Raw genomic sequence first — 19,477 nt, forward strand, 5'->3', positions numbered from 1 at the left:
GACAGACAGACAGACAGACACACACACACACACACACACACACACACACACACACACACACATACACACACACACATACACACATGAGAATAATGTGATATATGCTGTAAAAAAATCGTTTGTTGGACCTCTCTCCGCTCTCTTGACTACTGTTCAGCTAATGCCACCGATACCGTTACACTCTTTCCAAGACTCCTTATTTTTATATTCTATATTGTTTTCACACTTCACTGGGGTATTGCTGCAAATACAATTGCTTATCAGCAAGGCGAAAAGGCATGAGACGGGAGGCTCCAGGTTGCAGGCATAGAATTAATTGATTTTTAGTTGGTCTATGCATTTATTTTATAAACGGACATATATTTTTAAGAATTGTATTCATTAGCATGATAGTCTGCATTTATCTTATAGAGCAGGGGTCTTCAACGATTTATAAGCCAAGGACCCCTTAACTAAAAGAAAGATGGATCAAGGACCCCCTACTACATATATTGTACAAATTAAGTTGCATATTAAACTGGACCTACAATAACGTGTAAAGCGGCATAAAGCCTTGATACATACATTTTTATGCATAGAATACTAAGCTATTAAAATATTAATTGTTGGCATGTTTTTATAAATCACGTTTACTGTACATGTGTCACAGTGAATCCTTTGGATGAACTGTATCTGTGGATGGCTACCTTAGTGACTACCTTACCTATAGGCCAGTAAGCCTATCATCAATGTCTGTTTTTTTTTCACAAATAGGCTGATTTATATTTGCTAATAATATGTTGGATTCATGTTAAAACGTTTTTAATTTTTGAAAAAACTTAAAGACATTTATAATTAATGTGGTGGCCCCCCTGAAGTAACTCTGAGGATCCCCTGTTGAAGATCTCTGTTATAGAGAGTGTTTTATTCCAAACGCGAGCTTTTACTTTGAAAAGTTGAAGCTTGAGGACTGCACCTGGCGGAACGTCCAGACACGAGAGTCCAGCCTGCAGCCTTGGGACATGTTGGAGAACCAAGCCGCGGAGCTTCATGTGGATGACGGAGTCCAGGGAAAAATCGGTGAGAACAGAAAACCAGGGTGTTCTCGTGATAAATAAAGCAAGTTCATAGTGAATCAGTCAGTTTATCCGAGTGCATTTCCACCCTGCAGCAGGCAACTTGTAGACTAACCGGTCTATTAACTAACTTTGAACTGTAGCTAATTAGTTTTAATGTTTTGCAGCGGCTCATTTAACAGTTTCGTTTAGAGCCAACCAGACTACATTGAAAAACAGCGATTTAAGGAGCCTGGGTTAGCGCCCAACCGGCCGTTCACTTATGCTAACGTTACTGGCGTTGACGGCTTAGCTAATATAAGAACCGTTTCCACGGTTACGGAATTTTATTTAAATAGGTAAAAGCCTCACGTGTGTGTGTGTGTGTGTGTGTGTGTGTGTGTGTGTGTGTGTGTGTGTGTGTGTGTGTGTGTGTGTAGTCTGTCTGTTGTTTGCTACACATCCTCGCAAAAATCACACTATAATCCATTTTTATTTTATTTTTTCAATATAAATGTGTGATACAAAAATGACCATTCCCTGCAATATTGTGAATCATATCACAATCAAATTAGATTATTTAGCTAATTCTGTCTCCATAAGCTCCATTTTCCAACGTTTCAGACACAGATATGGTGGTAATCACGATTTAAAAGGATTTGAAAAAGAGACACATAAAGTACCACAAAGAGACACTAAATGTCCAGGGGAAATTGCATTTATTTTAAATTGAAAAACTTAACATTTTCTTAAATTTTGTGTTGTCTTCCCTGTCGACCAACATGCATTTACACACCACCCACATCTTCCACAAAGCCAGGGAAACACTGAGATCTCCTGTGTATATAAAATATATTCTGCTGACTGACGTGCTGTGTGTTATCTCTTTGTCTACCTCAGTGATGGAACCGTTCAACAGTCAGTATCGCTGCGGCTCTCTGATCGCCAGCGGCGGTTTCGGTTCGGTGTTTTCAGGCCAGAGGCTTTGTGATGGACTTAAGGTCACACTCCTCCTCTCCATTTCCTTCCGTCTCTGCCTGCCTCCCTCCCTTTCTTCCCTTTTCTTTCCATCCTTGCCTCATTCATTCCATCCTCTTATTTTCCTTACATACTTACTTGACAACTTACATAAAAACTAGAGCTGCCAAGATGAATCAATTAGTTGTCAACTATTAAATTAATCGCCAACCTTAGAGACCAAACAAATAATCCATTCATCCAGAAAGTAATCCACGATAATTGGTAGTTGCAGCCCCATGTGTGTATGTATGTATATGTATGTGTAGATGGCAGTACTATTTATTAATACTGTATCCTACATTGTGGATAATTAAGCTATATGTCATATGCTGAAGTATATTTGTGGAGTGTTAAAGATTCATGTATGTTATTTTATGAACTCTGGATTATATCTCGCTATAACATACTGACGTAACGTATTTATGACTTCAGTTACTGCTTCTGCAAATGCTAACTATAAGTTTGTCTCCTTTTTGTCCCTCCCAGGTTGCCATTAAAATGATTTTCAGAGAAAGAGTTCCGCTGCCGCAGTGGGCCAGACTGGTGAGTGTCACAAACATAGTTTTGTTCAATCTTTTGTGGTCCCAAAAAATCTTAGAAATCAGTGAAAAAATGTTTTCCAAAGATAAACACGGCGTCTTTTAAATGTCTTGTTTTGTCCGACCAACCGTCCCAAAACTGAAAAATACTCATTCATTCATTTTATTTATTATACAGAAAAGTTAAAAGTAACATTAAGTTACAATATAAACGGGCCTGACTCAGTTTAAAAACTAGTTTCCAGCAAGTTCCTGTTTTGCAGAAAAATAGAACACAGTTACAGCACACGAGGACAGAAACATTTGTACAGGACATTATTTATGAAGGGGACGGTGCATAAACTCATAACTTTACATGGGTTAAATATGCCACAATTATTGACGCATTTACAGAAATGTTGATTAATGTGCATTGTGCTCATCAAATAAATAAATCTTACGTTTAAAATGAGACATTTGGTGTACTTCTCTCTCAGCTGTAACATTAAAAAATGTTTTATTTTGAAGCGTATATTGTTATATATATATATATATATGCTTAAAAATAAAACATTTTTGATGATGTCATACGTTCCCTTCAAAGGTTCCAGGTCAGCGGTCCAGAACAATTGTCGATAACAAAATAACATTTAATCTGAACTTTTAAGCAACATACATTCAAGTCGAGTTCTCGGTTTTCCTGCTCCGACTGTTGTACAACCTTGGAGCTTCATGCAGTGTGAAGACGTTTTTGTCGCCGTTCTTGCCACGTTATTTGTGTTCTCTCTTTAAGTTTTATTTTCTCCTTCTCAAAATGTTTGTCTCCTTTTTTCGTGTATGTATTCAACATCACTAACAAGTTATTGACTGACTTTGAGAAGCGCCGGTACATAATATGCTGTAAATATCGTGATGCAGATGTTTATAATCTCCCTCTCTCTGCCCTCAGCCCGGCGAGGTTGGCCCCGTTCCCACGGAGATCACTCTGCTGCAGCGGCTGGCTGAGGTCGGGGTTCACAGCAGCGTCGTCCGCATGCTGGACTGGTTCGAGATGAAGGGGCGGGGCTTCCTGCTGGTGCTGGAGTGCCCGCCGCATGCACAGGATCTGTTCGACTTCATCACGGAGAGAGGACCGCTGCCCGAATGCCTCGCACTCAGGTTAGACTTTCCAAAAGCCCACCTCTGCTGGTCTCCCCGAACGCCTCACACTAAAGTTTTGGCGATGTGTTTATTATTGCGATGATGATAAAAAAACGATCTATTCTGTTGTTCTGTTCTGTCATCTTTTCTGTTTCCCTGTGTTAACGTTCTCTCTCTTCCCCTCAGGTTCTTACGGCAGATTGTGGAGGGGCTGCGCTTCCTTCACGCCCACGGCATTGTGCACCGAGACATCAAGGACGAGAACATAGTGGTCGACACGCAGACGCTCGACGTCAAGATCATCGACTTTGGATCCGCAGCTCCGCTCAAAGAGACGCCGTACAGCGAGTTCAACGGTACACTCTGAACCCAATAACTGTCTGTTGACGTCTGTACTGTGTTTAAGTAATCATTGAAGTTGAAAACATCTGAGGGGAAGACAACAGAAAACTGTTAACTCACTGCAGCTGAGATGATCAGTCGATTAGACGATAAACAGAAATTCATTGCCACCCCAGACTGTAATTAATTCAGACTCGATAACACCTCTCCTTGCCTCCCCAGGTACGCGGGTCTTCTCCCCCCCTGAGTGGATCGTCTCTCAGACCTACAAGGCCGTCCCGCTCACAGTCTGGTCTCTGGGCGTGCTGCTCTTCGACATGGTGTGCGGCGACATCCCGTTCCAGCGCAACCGGGATATCATCAGCGCAGCACCAGTTTTCACCAGACAGGTCTCTAAAGGTGAGCACAGGCTCTGCCCACCCTGCTCCGCACCCTGTCCAGGGTTATTACAGTGCACTAACTACACTTAAAAGTAAAAAAACAACAACAGTGAAACATGTTTTAATTAAACTGAAAATAAAACTAACTCAAACTAAAATGAAATCCAACAGCCGAACTAAAAAACTAAATAACTGTAAATTCAAAACTATAATAACCTTGGTTCTGTGCAGTCATTTAAATTCACATCCCCTTTGTCTCTCTCCTCCCAGATTGCCAGTCTCTGATTCTCTGGTGCCTGTCATACCGTCCCAAGGAGCGTCCGACCCTGGAGGAGATCCTGTCCCACCCCTGGATGGAGGGAGGCGAGGCAGGGCAAGTGGCTCTATGCCCAGCCAGTCCCTGTGACGGGACAAAAAATTAACATAACCCAGAGACGGAGAAAGTGTTCAGTTATTCAGGACTGTCTTAACGTACATTATTTTGCATGTTCCAGGGAAAGATAGATTTACGTGTGAAGGTAAAACAGCACGGCGTAACAGTGAAAACACCCCAGGTGCGTAAGGGTATAGCACATACTATACAAACACACACACACACACACACACACACACACACACACACACACACACACATACACACACACACCTATACACACACACATCTGCACACACACATACCTACACACACACACACACACACACACCTATACACACACACACACACACACATACACACACACACCTATACACACACACATCTGCACACACACATACCTACACACACACACACACACACACACACACACACACCTATACACACACACATCTGCACACACACATATCTACACGCACACACACACACACATCTGCACATACCTACACACACACATACCTACACACACACCTATACACACACACACACACACACACACATACCTACACACACACCTATACACACACATACCTACTCACACACCGTGGATCTGGTTGGTAGCGACGCGTGTCCTGTTGCATCGCCGTAGATACTTGTGTATTATTGGCTGAGTTTATGATCAAAGTGTCTCTTTGTCGGGTCACTTGTTTCTGTTTATTTACATTAAATAAGACTTTATGGATCGAAAAGGGGAAAAAAGAAAAGATCCAACGTTTGAATAAAACGTTTTTTGTCACTTCATCACGTCGTGTCTCGACTGTTCTGTTGGCTTCTCTGTGATAATACATTACCCACAGTGTTCACAACAAAGGGAAATCAATCTATGAACAACTGAAAACAAGATGTTTAAATGGAACCTTTAATGAGCATGGAAACCGCGGTAGAAAGTACATGTACTCCAGTACTGTACTTCAGTCCAGATGTTGAGGTATTTGTACTTCACTTGAGTCTTTTCTTTTCATGTCACTTTCTACTTCTACTCTGCAACATTTCAGAGAGAACTATTGAAAACACACACAGTAAACTAAAATAATAAATATGTAAATGAATTGAACAATAGAACTAAATAAACCTCAAAACAATAGAACACAAACAAAAAAAACAAAAAATCATGTTCCTTCCTCCACGGGTCCTGTAATTCAAGAAGATATTGATTAATAATCTGATATTACAAGTGAAAGATTGCTCAATATTAAGAGTGTGTTTATTAGGCTACTTGAGGTACCTGAGGTCAGCTTTTCCTCAGGTGGTGGCTGGTGTGACAAAGAAAAAATGTAAATGATTTGCACTCTGTCTTTTGTAGAACAGATAATGTGATTTGGTGTGCTCTGTGTCCAGTTCTCACTCACTTCTTGCTGCCCGCTGCCCGCTGCCACAGGGGCAGTCCCTGCACCAGCCTCTGGTGTAGGGGCAGGTTCAGGGGCCCCTGGGCCTTGGCGCATGAGTGCTAGGAGGGCTGCTGTCTCCCTCCTGCTCTGTTCAAGGCGCTCTGACGCCCCGGCCTCATAGCGCCACTCTGCAGCCAAGTGATGCCGCCGCAGGTACTCAAGCCTGCGGCGGTGGTGCTCACCTCCATCTCTGTCAGCCATTATCTGAATGATGAACACAATAGAGTAAAATAAAGTTATGGTGTGCTGACGAAAGTGACTAGGGTGTCTGGGGCCCTAGTCACTTTCAAATGGATTTTTCTAATTGTTCATTTTATTAACTATGACAGGTATTAAAAAACCAAAAACGAATGGTTAATTGATTTTCGTTTTAAAATACAGAATTTGAAATTGAAATACAAGGCATTTTTTCCTTTTCATGGTCAAAATGGGATGGGAGAAATTTAAAATATACTTTGATTTACATTTTATTTTTTAATATTCAGAGACCGGATGTTGTCATTTCCAAGGCAACAGCGCCAGTGTAGCATACCATTCTTTTACCATTTATGTATTTCATGAAATGAAAATCGAATGACCAAAACATACACTACCATATTTGCTTTAACTCAGGCTGCAGGGGACATTCTAAAACACTTAACATGGCCATATCTTGTCATGAACACTTAGCCTGTCAAAAAAACTAAACCGAAATTCAACGATTATTGAAGTTCTCTCACGTTAACGTTTTCTTCTTCATTGGCGCCTATGGCGAGGAAGAAGCTAAACTATAACTTCCTGAGCGACCGATCCTTCATTTTTTGCCCCCATTTACATAAATATACATAAATATGGCTATGAAATAGATAATGAAATACATAAATGAGCCAATACATATGAACATACGCATTAGTCATTATAGTTTAATAGCCTAAATACATATGTTTTACTTTTATTTATTTCAGGGGACTTTAATTTATTCCGTCTATTTATATGCACGTTAGGCTATATTCAAAGGAAGTTTTGTTATCTCACAGAATTCGACTAAAAGCAACTAGCAAGCCTGCCTGACATCAGTGCATCATAGCATATCACTATCTGCAAACAAAAGAAAATATGACTAAAACGAGTGCGGCAGATTCCCTCCAGCTCAGCTAGAGCGGGGTAACGCCAGCTCTCAAATAAGCATTCGTTTTTTGTTTATTAATACTGTTTATGAAATGAAAATCGAATGAACGAAAAAGTACACGGACCTGATATATTATTCTCACTTAAATACGATGATAAAAACTGTCTGACTGTACATGGTGTCGGTCTCATCTTTGGTCACAAGATGGCAGTGTAGGACCACATAATGCACCATGTAAACGAGATGCCATTTATAAATGTGTGTGTTTTGATGTGATGTTTTTTTAACACTTAACTGGTTAAATAAAAAATAAAAAAGTGATGTGATAATAGCTGAGGATGCATCATAATTACATTACTCTGTATTTAAAACACAATTCATTTTTAATTCATTTCTCCTTTGGCTGTTTTACAAACATTGTCAAAACACAACATGTCATCTTATAAATGAGTCCGGTATCTCGTTTTTAATAAGAAAATATAATTTCAAAATCTATTTTAACCAGATACCTCAAATCAAAATCCGTTTACCTTGCAATTCTGAGCGACGACGAAAGAGTCCAATTCCCCCAGTGCAGGCTGGGAGCCACGACGGAGACCTGTACTTAACCAATCACAGCACAATATGCTAATGAGTTTCTTCCCAAGGGTTTCCTCAAACATAAAGACCTCTACCCATTCTGACACAGCCCAGAAACTTAATTCAATGCTGGATCGAAGTCTAATCAGTGATAGTTTAACCACTTTAACCATGTTTTTCTGATTCCTTAACTCTACCTCTTATGTGTTTGGCTTTAGCTCAGAACAGAACAGTTTTGACTGTTTAAAGTTTCTAAAATATGAAGATTGTTCTGTCTGCATTGTATAGCCTACATTGTCTTGATGATACACACTTTTGCTCAAGTACAAGTAAAACATAGACTTTTTGCAAAGTGTTATTAGTAGTTTGACTTAAGTAAAGGATCTGAAGATAGCTTGTATTATCATTCAACTGGACATACAGAGTGCACATGTGAAGGAAATGTCATTCAACTGGCTCATAAATACTGTAAAAACAAAGTTAAAAAATAAGACAAGACAAGCACACACACACACACACACACTTTTAGCATGTATAGAGCCAGCATATTTCCACCTGTAAATGGGTGAATTAAGGCTTTATTTCAACCAGACTCCATGTAAATAATCAGTACTTAATGCGGCATGTAAATTTAGAAACTAATCCAAACGCCGCAGCAGGCTAAGACATGTGGGTTTACACTGAAGACGCGTCACGCTGAACCATTGCACTTGATGGGATGTCTTTATTGATCCATTTCACAAGCTTAGCAAGAAACAGCACTTACTTGAATTGATGCATTTCATAAGCCGTTAATATAATTTAATAAGTAAACAAAAAACCTTTCACTAATGAGTTCTTCTCCCACAGGTTCAATTTTATGTTCTTCAACACCTCCAAACCAAGCATTTTGTTTTTCTTGTTCTTCAAGTGGAAGCATAGGAACCACAACACCATGAAGATGACTTGCTTCATTAAACAAGCTCGATATATTTACAAGACATGACCGTATTTTTTTTTTTTTCAAATCAAAAACTTTATTACAAAAATAAGTTACACTCACCTCCATTTTACAGTATAAAACAATTTATTTGCAGGAATGCAAAAAACGTTGTTGGCCACCAACAATAGTTTAAAACTGCTAACATCTTTTTTTTTCAAAAGGTGGTTATGATGATTTTATTGAGGGAGTTAACTGTATAGAAAACTGGGATTGAAGAGCAGTTTCCTTTATGCTATACCCGGGAAATGGAAATCCTTCACTGCAGTATCCCTTCTACCACTATGTGACTGATCCCTCACCAAATCATAGCAGCTAACGTTAGGCACACATGCTCACTGGGCAATATGGCAATTCAGTCATCCAAGATTAACTTGAAATATCTTTTACAAAGTTGCTGTCTTTGGAGCTGGGAAGGGATCATTCAACATTTACATGATTTTATATGATGAAGGACTGGATTAGGTTGTTTTACATGATGTTTGAAAATGTATTGGTATCAATATAAAAACAAACCCACTGGAATAATACAGTGGCACAAAAGGGACACCGCAGGGCTTTATTTTTGTTTTTTATTTTTTTAATCAAAGGCAGTTGGATGCCTGTGATCTTGAAGCCTTTACAAAAGTAACATTTTATCCGAAAAACTATACAACCAGTAACTACATACTCTGAAGAAGCAAGGCAGCTAATTCAATTCAAAATAGGACAAAAGCAGGGCTTGTTCAGACTCATCATATGAGATTGTTTTGCATGCCCAGTTTGACTGTTTGCAGTGTCAGAGCTGCAGCTAAAATGACTATTACATGAAGTACATTGTTTTTGCACTGCAGCTCTTGTGCATATTTTGTATGAAAACAAGCCCTGCTTTCATCAATATAGTTTCCCTATTTACTGTACAGGCCGGGTAGTTTAGTCCTCTGTACTGAGGTAGTCAACCAACCCTTTAAAGACAAGTTCTGAAAAGAACCACTTTCATGGAATGCCTGACTTATCCATGCCAGGTGGGTACACCCTAAAAACCTGCAAATGTTCTCTTGTCAAACATCCAGATCAAACGATTAAGAACATGGATATTCCGACGATAAAAATTGCGATTAGCACAAAAATATACAATAGCATCAAGCTCCTTTGAGCCACTTCAAACCCAAGAACTTAAAAAAGTGCAATTTCTTCAATAATTATTTAAAAATGGCATGTTCAGGGACAGGGAAGGGGTAGATTGTAAGGGCAATACATCGGCTCGCGCTCTTTTCTGTTTCAACATCCATTGCAACTTATGGTGTAACCCCACACATCAAGTCAGTACCCACTGTGACAGGTCAGGACCGCACTCGGCCACGTTTCCCTGCTCTGCTTGTTCCAGGGCCTCCTCGCTGGGAGAAGCTCACTCGACCCCTCGGTGTGACGCCACCGCGGCCCCTGGTCTGACTAGCGCCGCCACGGACTCCTCCCCTCGCTTCTCGTACTCTCCCAGACCCCTGGAAGTCATCATAGCCTTTAGCATTTAAAAGACTGAAAAAGTTTAAAACTCCCGGCACTGATCCGTAGAGACACCATATTTCCACATGTAAATGGGTGAATTAAGGGTTTATTTCAAGCAGACTCCATGTAAATAATCAGTACTTTTGGCATGTATAGAGCCAGCATATTTCCACCAGACTCCATGTAAATAATCAGTACTTTTAGCGTGTATAGAGCCAGCATATTTCCACCAGACTCCATGTAAATAATCAGGACTTTTAGCGTGTATAGAGCCAGCATATTTCCACCAGACTCCATGTAAATAATCAGTACTTTTGGCGTGTATAGAAGCAGCATATTTCCACCAGACTCCATGTAAATAATCAGGACTTTTGGCGTGTATAGAGGCAGCATATTTCCACCAGACTCCATGTAAATAATCAGTACTTTTGGCGTGTATAGAGGCAGCATATTTCCACCAGACTCCATGTAAATAATCAGGACTTTTGGCGTGTATAGAGGCAGCATATTTCCACATGGGTGAATTAATTTCAACCAAACCAGAGTGGTGATTGTTGGAACAGTGGAAAGATGAACCAAGACGGCTTTTGGTAGTTTTATTTAGTTTCTGTCCACTTTGAATGAAGTGTGTTTTACCATGATAAAAGTCCTGATTATTTACATGGAGTCTGGTGGGTTTGGTGATGGTGATTTCAGGTTACATTACAGCTTGTTTCTTGTTTAATACTGAACCAGTTTCAGAGATTGTTGGGAAAGTTCTCCTTTAAGCCCAGATCCAGCTCTGAGTCAGGTTCAACAGAACGTGTGGACACTGATCAGTGAACAGGTGATTTATTTCTGGTCTCTGGTGTCAGTGTGATCAACGTTAGCGAGCAGCAGATCTCTCAGCTGTTAGCGGGCCGTCTGCAGAGTCTCCCCAGCAGCCCGGCCATCTGCAGCAGAGAGTTCACGCCTTCAGACATCCTCATGTGAGTGTAACCTATCTCCTGCAGCACAGAAACACATCACACTGTTAACCACGATTACACCATGGTGTGTGTGTGTGTGTGTGTTTGTGTGTGTGTGTGTGTGTGTGTGGGTGTGTTTAGTGGGCGGAGCTTCACCTTGATGAACTCCAGCTTGAGGTACTCGGCCATGGGGAGGACCTTGCAAACCCGGAAAATGTTCCCGATGATGTCATCTGGCGAGTATCCGAGCGCCCACAGCGACTCCACCACTTTGTACGCCTGGTCAATGTCGCCCGCCACGCAGTGTTCCAGCATGGATTTCACCAGCAGAGGGTGGGGCTCATCGCACACTTTGAACACGTTCTCACTGTTGATGAAGCCGAAGCCGGAGTGGGTCGACTGAAGGTTAGTTAGCGCCTGCAGCACGCACAGGAAGTCAGCACAACACACAGGAAGTCAGCACAACACACAGGAAGTCAGCACAACACCTGTCTGTCTGTCTCCTACCTGTCTCATATCTCCCTGTGCGGTGAAGATGACGGCCTCCAGACCGCCGTCAGACACCGACAGCTCCTCCTTCTGGACGACGTCCTGCAGGCGTGCCAGGATCTGCCCGTCTGTCATCTTGGCGTAGCGCAGCACGGCGCAGCGCGACTGGATGGGCTCGATAATCTTATCTGACGTGTTGCACACCAGAGCGAAGCGCGTCGTCTTTGAGTAGATCTCGATGATCCTCCGCAGCGCCTGCTGGGCGCAGTCCGTCATGCTGCGGGTCACCGAGACACAATCAGATCATCTTCTGTGAATTAAGGATTTATTTCCACCAGACTCCATGTAAATAATCAGGACTTTTAGCGTGTATAGAGCCAGCATATTTACACATGTAAATGGGTGAATTAAGGGTTTATTTCAACCAAACCAGAGTAGTGATTGCTGGAACAGTGGAAAGATGAACCAAGACGTCTTTGGGTAGTTTTATAGTTTCTGTCCACTTTGAATAAAGTGTGTTTTACGCTGATAAAAGTACTGATCATTTACATGGAGTCTGGTGAGTAAATTCCTGATTATTTACATGTGGTGGTTTTAGGGTAACATTGCAGCTAGTTCTCTGACCTATCGGCTTCGTCCAGGAAGATGATCTTGTGTCGTCCTTTGGGCAGCGTGACTTTCTGCTGAGCAAACATCTTGATCTTGTTCCTCACCACTTCGATTCCCCTAAAGACACAACAGCAAACATTGTTAAAGTCAGTGTGTGTTAAGACATTAAAGACAGTTAAAGACCATTAAAGACAGTTTAACTAAATAATCTAAACTCAAGGGACACTGTCACTGCCCGATGTGAGTCAAGTGCAGATGTGAGTCGCGCATGCGTCACTTTGCGACAAGTAGCCTACAAGATGCTAACGGCTTTTTGAGCTAACGCACAGTCTATGAGCTAACGTTAGCAATCAAACAATCATAGATAGCTAAAACATTTTTGAAATGACTGCTGCTGCTGGCTACAAGTTAGCAATCAAACACAATAAAGGCTGTCACTTAATGGCGTTTTGAGCTAACGTTAGCAATCAAACAGTCATAGATAGCTAAAACGTTTTTGAAATGACTGCTAGCTAAAAGTTAATCAAACACAACAAAGGCTGTCACTTGAATGGCATTTTGAGCTAACGTTAGCAACCAAACCATCATAGATAGCTACAACGTTTTTGAAATGATTACCATCTTCTGTTATTGTATGTAAAGAGAAACGTTTATTATTTTATAGATTTCACAAATTTCAGTATGACACGTTATGCCGTAAACAGTTTAAATCTGAGCATGTGCGACTCACATCTGCACTCGACTCACATCGGGCAGTGACAGACACTTGCTGTAGCGACATTTCTCTTTCACATTATAGACTGTATCATTTTAATGTTCAAGTATGTGTAAATAAACTGAATAAAGTTAGATCCATTGTTTGCAGTTTAGATGAAAGCGTAGTAGATACTCTAACTCTAACCAATCAGCTGTTGAGTGTTGGATGGTCATTTATTCGTGCTTTAGAACATAATCACGGTTTAAATGACCGTGTTGTCCGTGTGGTCGGGGCTGAAGGGGGCCCTGGTCTTGTATGGCTACGCTCTGACTTGCATATCCTGTTACCTTTCGTTGGAGGCGTTGAGCTCCAGCACGGCGTCCTTCATGGAGGCTCCCAGCAGCGCCCGGGACAAACACAGGATGCTGGTGGTCTTCCCTGTTCCTGGAGGACCTGCACAACAACACACACACACACACACACACACACACACACAGACACACACACACACAGAGACACACAGACACGCGATATTTCAAGTCTCTAACCTAATGATGTCAGATTATTAAGATTAAACAGATATTCATAGTATCTAACCTGCTATGATGATGTTGGGGACATTTCCCTCTCTGGCGAACACTTCCAGCCGACTCACCGTCTCTTCGTTCCCCACGATCTGGTTCAGTTTGACCGGCCTGTATTTCTCCACCCAGGGCAGCTCGTAGGAGACTCTATCCGCGGGGTCTCCTGCTCCTGAATACGCCTTCTGAGCGCTGTCTACCGGCTTCTGCTGCTCGCACTCAGCCTCCACCATCTCAGCCTCCCGGATCTCCTCCCTGTCATCCTTCTCTTCCTCTTCTTCCTCCTCCTCCTCCCTGTCATCCTTCTCTTCTCTCTCCTCCTCCTGTCCTCCTCTCTCCTCCTCCGCCTCCTCCACCTTTGGGGTGCCAGACTCGATGAGGATGGGAGGGGCAGTGGGGTCCTTGGGTCTTGGTGTCAGGTTCCATCCATACAAATTCGTCCGCTTATCCGGTGTCGGGTAGCAGGGGGTCAATTTACATGGACGCACCTCTGTCCGCTTATCCGGTGAAAAAAAACATTTACTAATTACTATAAATTACTTTAAATACTATTGAGTCGAATAACAACAGCTGTTAGCTCATACAACTGTTCACATAAACATATTCTGTAATATATTATTTAAATAAGTACATTTATTAGAATGTGAGAAAAAAAGATGAATTATTTCAATTTCATATACCCTTACTGAAGAGGTTGGCTCCTCAGCCAGGAGGGTGGACAGGTTGGCCAGCAGCCTTTCCTCTGCTAGCTGCTTCTCACAATGAAGTGCAGGGTGTTATAATAACAAAGATGCACAACAAATATGTTAATTTCAACACACGTTTTCTCTTGAAGTATAAACAGTGTCGACATGAAAGCACTTCATATAATTTGTTGTTATTAACCACTGACACTGACTTGTTCCCTTACTTTAACACACACACACACACACACACACACACACACACACCAAATACAGCATGGACTGGCGAAAATTAGACGGGATTAGCTATTTCAACGTACGAGTGAATTGGCCTTAGCATACATGTGCTCTGCACACACATTAATAAAACAGACACATTGCATTGCACAGCGTCATTTGAAAGTATAAATATATATTCAGATTTATAAGTGGGATTGTCTGGAATCTGGCAATATAATAACCATTATGGTGGAATACACTGGCTAAGCAATTTACAAAAAATATTTGTGCTGACATAAATAGTTTAAATGAGAATACATTATAAAGTTCAGGGACCTGCACAACACTGGATTCACAGCACTTCAAATGCTAACACACTGCTGTCAAAACTGTTAACCACACATTCAAAACAGAAAAGATTTCAGTCTGGAGCCTATCAAACACTGCTGATTACAATTTTAGCTGAAAGCCTTAGCAAGTGTCTTGTTTTAGACTAGTTAGTGAACATATACAGTATTTAGACAGAGAAAGCTCAGAAAGCATTTTTTGTACACAAACACCAAATAACAATGAAACAATTATACACTGTACTGTTTGAGAGAAACAGGTAAAAGAGCAAATATGCCAATATGTTCAGGTAAGATGTCTGAGGTTATATACACAGCTATGGATTTTTTTTGAAAAACACTATGTCTTCACAATAGTAAAACAGCGTTCTTACTGTTTTTCAGAAAGTAATGGAGGTGAAAGCAATGGAAACACCACAACCATTTGTATTTAGAGATGATTCAGACATCCAGTGTGATGAAGAAAACTTGCTGCATGATGCTGGACAGACGCATATGTATATATATATTACATAAAATCAATATCTTTTCTTTAAAGAAACTATTGAGTAGTGTGAAGTCACTTCAAATGTTCAAACTGTAAAGATGAGAACGTCAGTATTTTCTGTATTGGTGTTTGCTGCTAGTGTTTTTACTCTCAGTGTGTTCTGAGTGACAGTGTGTGTGTTGTCTCAGTGAGGATTGTTCATAGCGTTTGGCTGCACTGAGCCTGTTTTGAGACGTGTGTTAAGAGTTGTGTTGCTGTGAATGAGTTTTGCAGGAGATGTGAACTGTTTAGTTCAGGTGACTGTTGGTAACAAAATCACTGCAGTCGGCAACGGCGAAACAAGCTACAATGTAAGTTAATAGGACGTCAATTGTAGGCCTACTAAAGCTTGTTTTTACGTTCATAAAAGTGGCTGTTTTGCCACTGACAGACTCAGATTAATATTCAAAGTGTCTGACAACATTATGGAAAGGATTTCGAAGGAGGTCAACCTTTCTGTTAAAGAGTAAGATCTTTTTTTTTAAACATAAAAGGTCTGCGAAATTGCGTTTGCTAAACCCACCAGACTCAATGTAAATAAACAATAATTTTAGCATCGTATGGGGCTACACAACTATTTCATTCCAATTTCGGGTCTTTCAGTCACAGTGAAAACCTCGTACATTTCCGGGGACAGCTACAGCCGGGGACAGGTCACCAAAACCGGGGACTGTCCCCGGAAACCGGGGCCTCGGTCACTTGCCGTTATTAGCCGTTAATAATTAGCTGTAAACTTGACGTTCTGGCTACTTAGGCTTCTTCAACACTTACCTCACACAACTTTGGCTGCACGCTCTCTCTCTCTCTCTGCATGTCTGTCTGTCTGCCTGCCTGCCTGCTTCTCTGTGTGCACATCATGTCTCTGTCTACTACCGGGAATACGCACGACAGAGACGCAGAGGCCTCTGGGAGCAAGCAAAAAGCAAAATCCCAGAATTTGCCCAGACACACACACACACACACACACACACACACACACACACACACACACACACACACACACACACACACACACACACACACACTATTCCAATGTAATAACTAATTACTAAGTTAAACTGTGCCGAGCTTGGATGGTAATTTCCTCTCCTCCAATCGGAGCCTCAGCAACCTGTCGCAGTAGATCACCCAATCAGCTATTTTTATTTATTATTTTTAATCATTAATGTACTCATGTTATTTTTATTGTGAGAATAAATATCAAATTTCACTTTTTTTCTTGATGTTGACAATCAGTTTTTATTCATTAAAATGTTAATATTTGACCAGAGTGAATCTAATTATACTGAAAATATAATTAAAACTATTTATTGATTTGTGATGTGTGTAAGTGTCACATCAGCTCTGACTTAATTGTTTTTGTACACACACACCACACTCACACACACACCCACACACCACCACTATTATTAATATTCAAGATCCATCCACCGTGCACATCTGAATGCGTTTTGGATGGTAGCTTGTTTTATAAATAAAGCATATGTAGATATCAGTCTTTATTCATTCAGGACAGCCACATAGTTGTCAATCACAGTTGGTTTAAGTTTGATTGATTTATTGTGGTTGTTTAAGGTGGTTAAAAAGTCATTAAAGTCCTTTGTAGAGTGGGTCCAGACACCCCAAATATTATCCAGATATCTGAAGTAGTGGGCAGATAACAATTTCCAATTTTAATGAATGTCAATTATAGCGGACATGGAAATGATGTAAATAGCCTACCTGAATCCCACCTGACCATAGATCACTTCAGAGCCGTGGTTGGCCTTCAAACCTGTCTATCTCCGGCTCCCGGATACGGATTGACGAATCCCAGAGGCCTGTGCGCCATGCCCGTCCGCGCGCTGCCCACAGAGAGCCGACATGCAGGTATAGACAGGCAGACAGGCAGAGAGAGAGAGAGCAACAACGTTTTTGTTGGCTTGTGTCGAGGTGAGTGGTGACGAACTAAAGCCAGAGCATCGAGTTTACCGCTAATTACCCGAAATGCAAGACAAATGGTAACTTGTGTCTTAACATGAACTGGCTTATGTGATAAGTTAGTCAAGGGTTAGGGTTTTTCAGCTTCTGTAGGCTATACTTAATGGAGACACTCCATATGTTTATTAACGCCATCACAATCGACACATTAATATATGCAAATGAGACGTTAAGTAGCTGACACTTGAGAGCCCTGTAAATTGCCCAAAACATGAAAACAAGTGTCCTGCATTAAACAGTAACTTCAACTTTCAATTATTTTTTTATTTTAGAAATGTCTCAGCGAAAGATGGTGAGTATATTTTTTACAGTTTAAATATGATAATTGTAAGAGGATGAATCAAAGTGAAAAAATGTTAGCGTGGTTGGAGTTATTTAATTAATATGTAATTGAAATTAACATATTTGATGTGCATCTTCTTTATTATAGAACACACCTGCACAGGTGGCCGCCTGTCTCAGTGAGGAGCAACTGGCTGCCGCTGAGGAGAGGGTCCTTGCCAACCTCACCACCCTCCTGGCTGAGGAGCCCACCTGTACAGTAAGTGTTTCCACTATATAAAATATAGAAAGAGATCTAAAAATCCATCATGTTTTAATAGCTGTACTATATAATATATTATAGAATATGTTCATATGAAAAGTTGTATGAGATAACAGCTGTTGTTATTCGACTCAATATAGATCATAGGCTATGTCGTTGACTTAATTAGTAAATTATTTTTCATTTCAAGGAGGAGGGTTATTTTGAGGGGGTAATTCTTACCCCGAGGCCAAGGACCACACCGCCCCCCATCCCCGAGGAGCCCGGCACCCCAATCCCTCCCAGCACCCCCAGCCCGAGGACCACACTGCCCCCCATCCCTGAGGAGCCTGGCACCCCAATCCCTCCCCGCACCCCCAGCCCGAGGACCACACTGCCCCCCATCCCTGAGGAGCCTGGCACCCCAATCCCTCCCCGCACCCCCAGCCCATGTCTGTCCGATGGCTCTCTTCAGCCTTACCCCTCTCCCCGGGGTTTTGAGAGCGACCTTTCGGACAGCTCGGAGCTGTCCCCCGTCGCCTCTCCATCAAGGAAGAGGAGGAGGAGGAGGAGATAGACACTAAGAACCTGAGAGAGCTGAAGAAGAAGGAAGAGGAGGAGGAGGAGGTAGACCCACTACAAATGCTCCTCGACCTCGTGGAGTAGGCTACTCTGATTAAAAAAATGTATTTATATTTATGTTCATATATGTTGTTTAATAACATTGTAATGTAATGTTCAGTTATTAAAGTTCAAGTTCAAGTTATTATTTTTCTTTTTATTGTTATCCAATAAACAGACTTTATTAAATATATACATTACATTAGAACCAATAGTTTCATTTACAATATGAACATACAATAACATGACTTCAAAACAGTCTATATGTCTCTTTATGTAAAGGTTAACAAAATATGAACAGAAACATTAAGAAAACACTTTATGTTAACAACATATTCATGTCACAGTTAGACAAGCAATACTTCTAAAATATCCCATCAAATATCCCAAGGAAAGCTTCCTCTTCTTTGTAGTCGCTGCTGAAAATACAGGGTGCAAAAAAAGAGGGAAGGCGTTTATCAGTAAAAAAAAGTGTATTCCATACATGGTTATTTTCATTATGTGCTAGGGAAAGAACATTGTTATAAGACAAAATGAAAGCCTTTTTTCCTCTACCTTCTGATGACATATGAACTGGTGTTTGATGGGACGCTCATTGTTGAGAAGAAACCAAAACCTCTTAACCATAAGTGGGGTCATGTGGCTCGCAGTCTGCTTTGGGAGATTTGCTTGTGTATTTACTGTGATCTCTTCACTGAATATGCTTGGTCTCTGCAAAAAAAAAAAAGGGAGGGAGGAAAGTTTCACGTGCCAAGTTAAAATGAGTCAGTAGCCCTTTTAGTTTTTAACATATTAACAGAATATTCCTGTCCAAAAAGAGAAAACCCCATCAGCAAAATAGCAACACTA

At 41.1% G+C, this 19,477-nt stretch overlaps 1 protein-coding gene, 1 long non-coding RNA gene and 1 pseudogene across 2 annotated transcripts; 1 reads left to right on the forward strand and 2 right to left on the reverse strand.

The window, feature by feature from the left end:
• Positions 1 to 772: 772 nt before the first annotated feature.
• On the forward strand, positions 773 to 4,795 carry LOC116037821 (annotated as a pseudogene).
• A 6,480-nt stretch (positions 4,796 to 11,275) lies between these two features.
• On the reverse strand, positions 11,276 to 13,987 carry LOC116037820 (replication factor C subunit 2-like). Its single transcript, XM_031281869.2, has 6 exons — positions 13,746 to 13,987; positions 13,496 to 13,601; positions 12,467 to 12,568; positions 11,861 to 12,119; positions 11,510 to 11,770; positions 11,276 to 11,392 (listed from the first exon to the last, which is right to left on the reverse strand). The coding sequence occupies exons 1-6, from the start codon at positions 13,960 to 13,962 to the stop codon at positions 11,291 to 11,293; spliced, it is 1,047 nt and encodes a 348-aa protein (XP_031137729.2). The 5' UTR covers positions 13,963 to 13,987; the 3' UTR covers positions 11,276 to 11,290.
• Positions 13,988 to 14,137: 150 nt separating this feature from the next.
• Positions 14,138 to 16,330, reverse strand: LOC118496594. The gene is made up of 3 exons (XR_004899188.1): positions 16,276 to 16,330; positions 14,410 to 14,478; positions 14,138 to 14,226 (listed from the first exon to the last, which is right to left on the reverse strand). It is a non-coding gene; the product is annotated as an uncharacterized LOC118496594 (long non-coding RNA).
• Positions 16,331 to 19,477: the final 3,147 nt, after the last annotated feature.

Source organism: Sander lucioperca, chromosome 13, assembly GCF_008315115.2.
Source record: "Sander lucioperca isolate FBNREF2018 chromosome 13, SLUC_FBN_1.2, whole genome shotgun sequence".
NCBI classification, from domain to species: Eukaryota; Metazoa; Chordata; class Actinopteri; order Perciformes; family Percidae; genus Sander; species Sander lucioperca.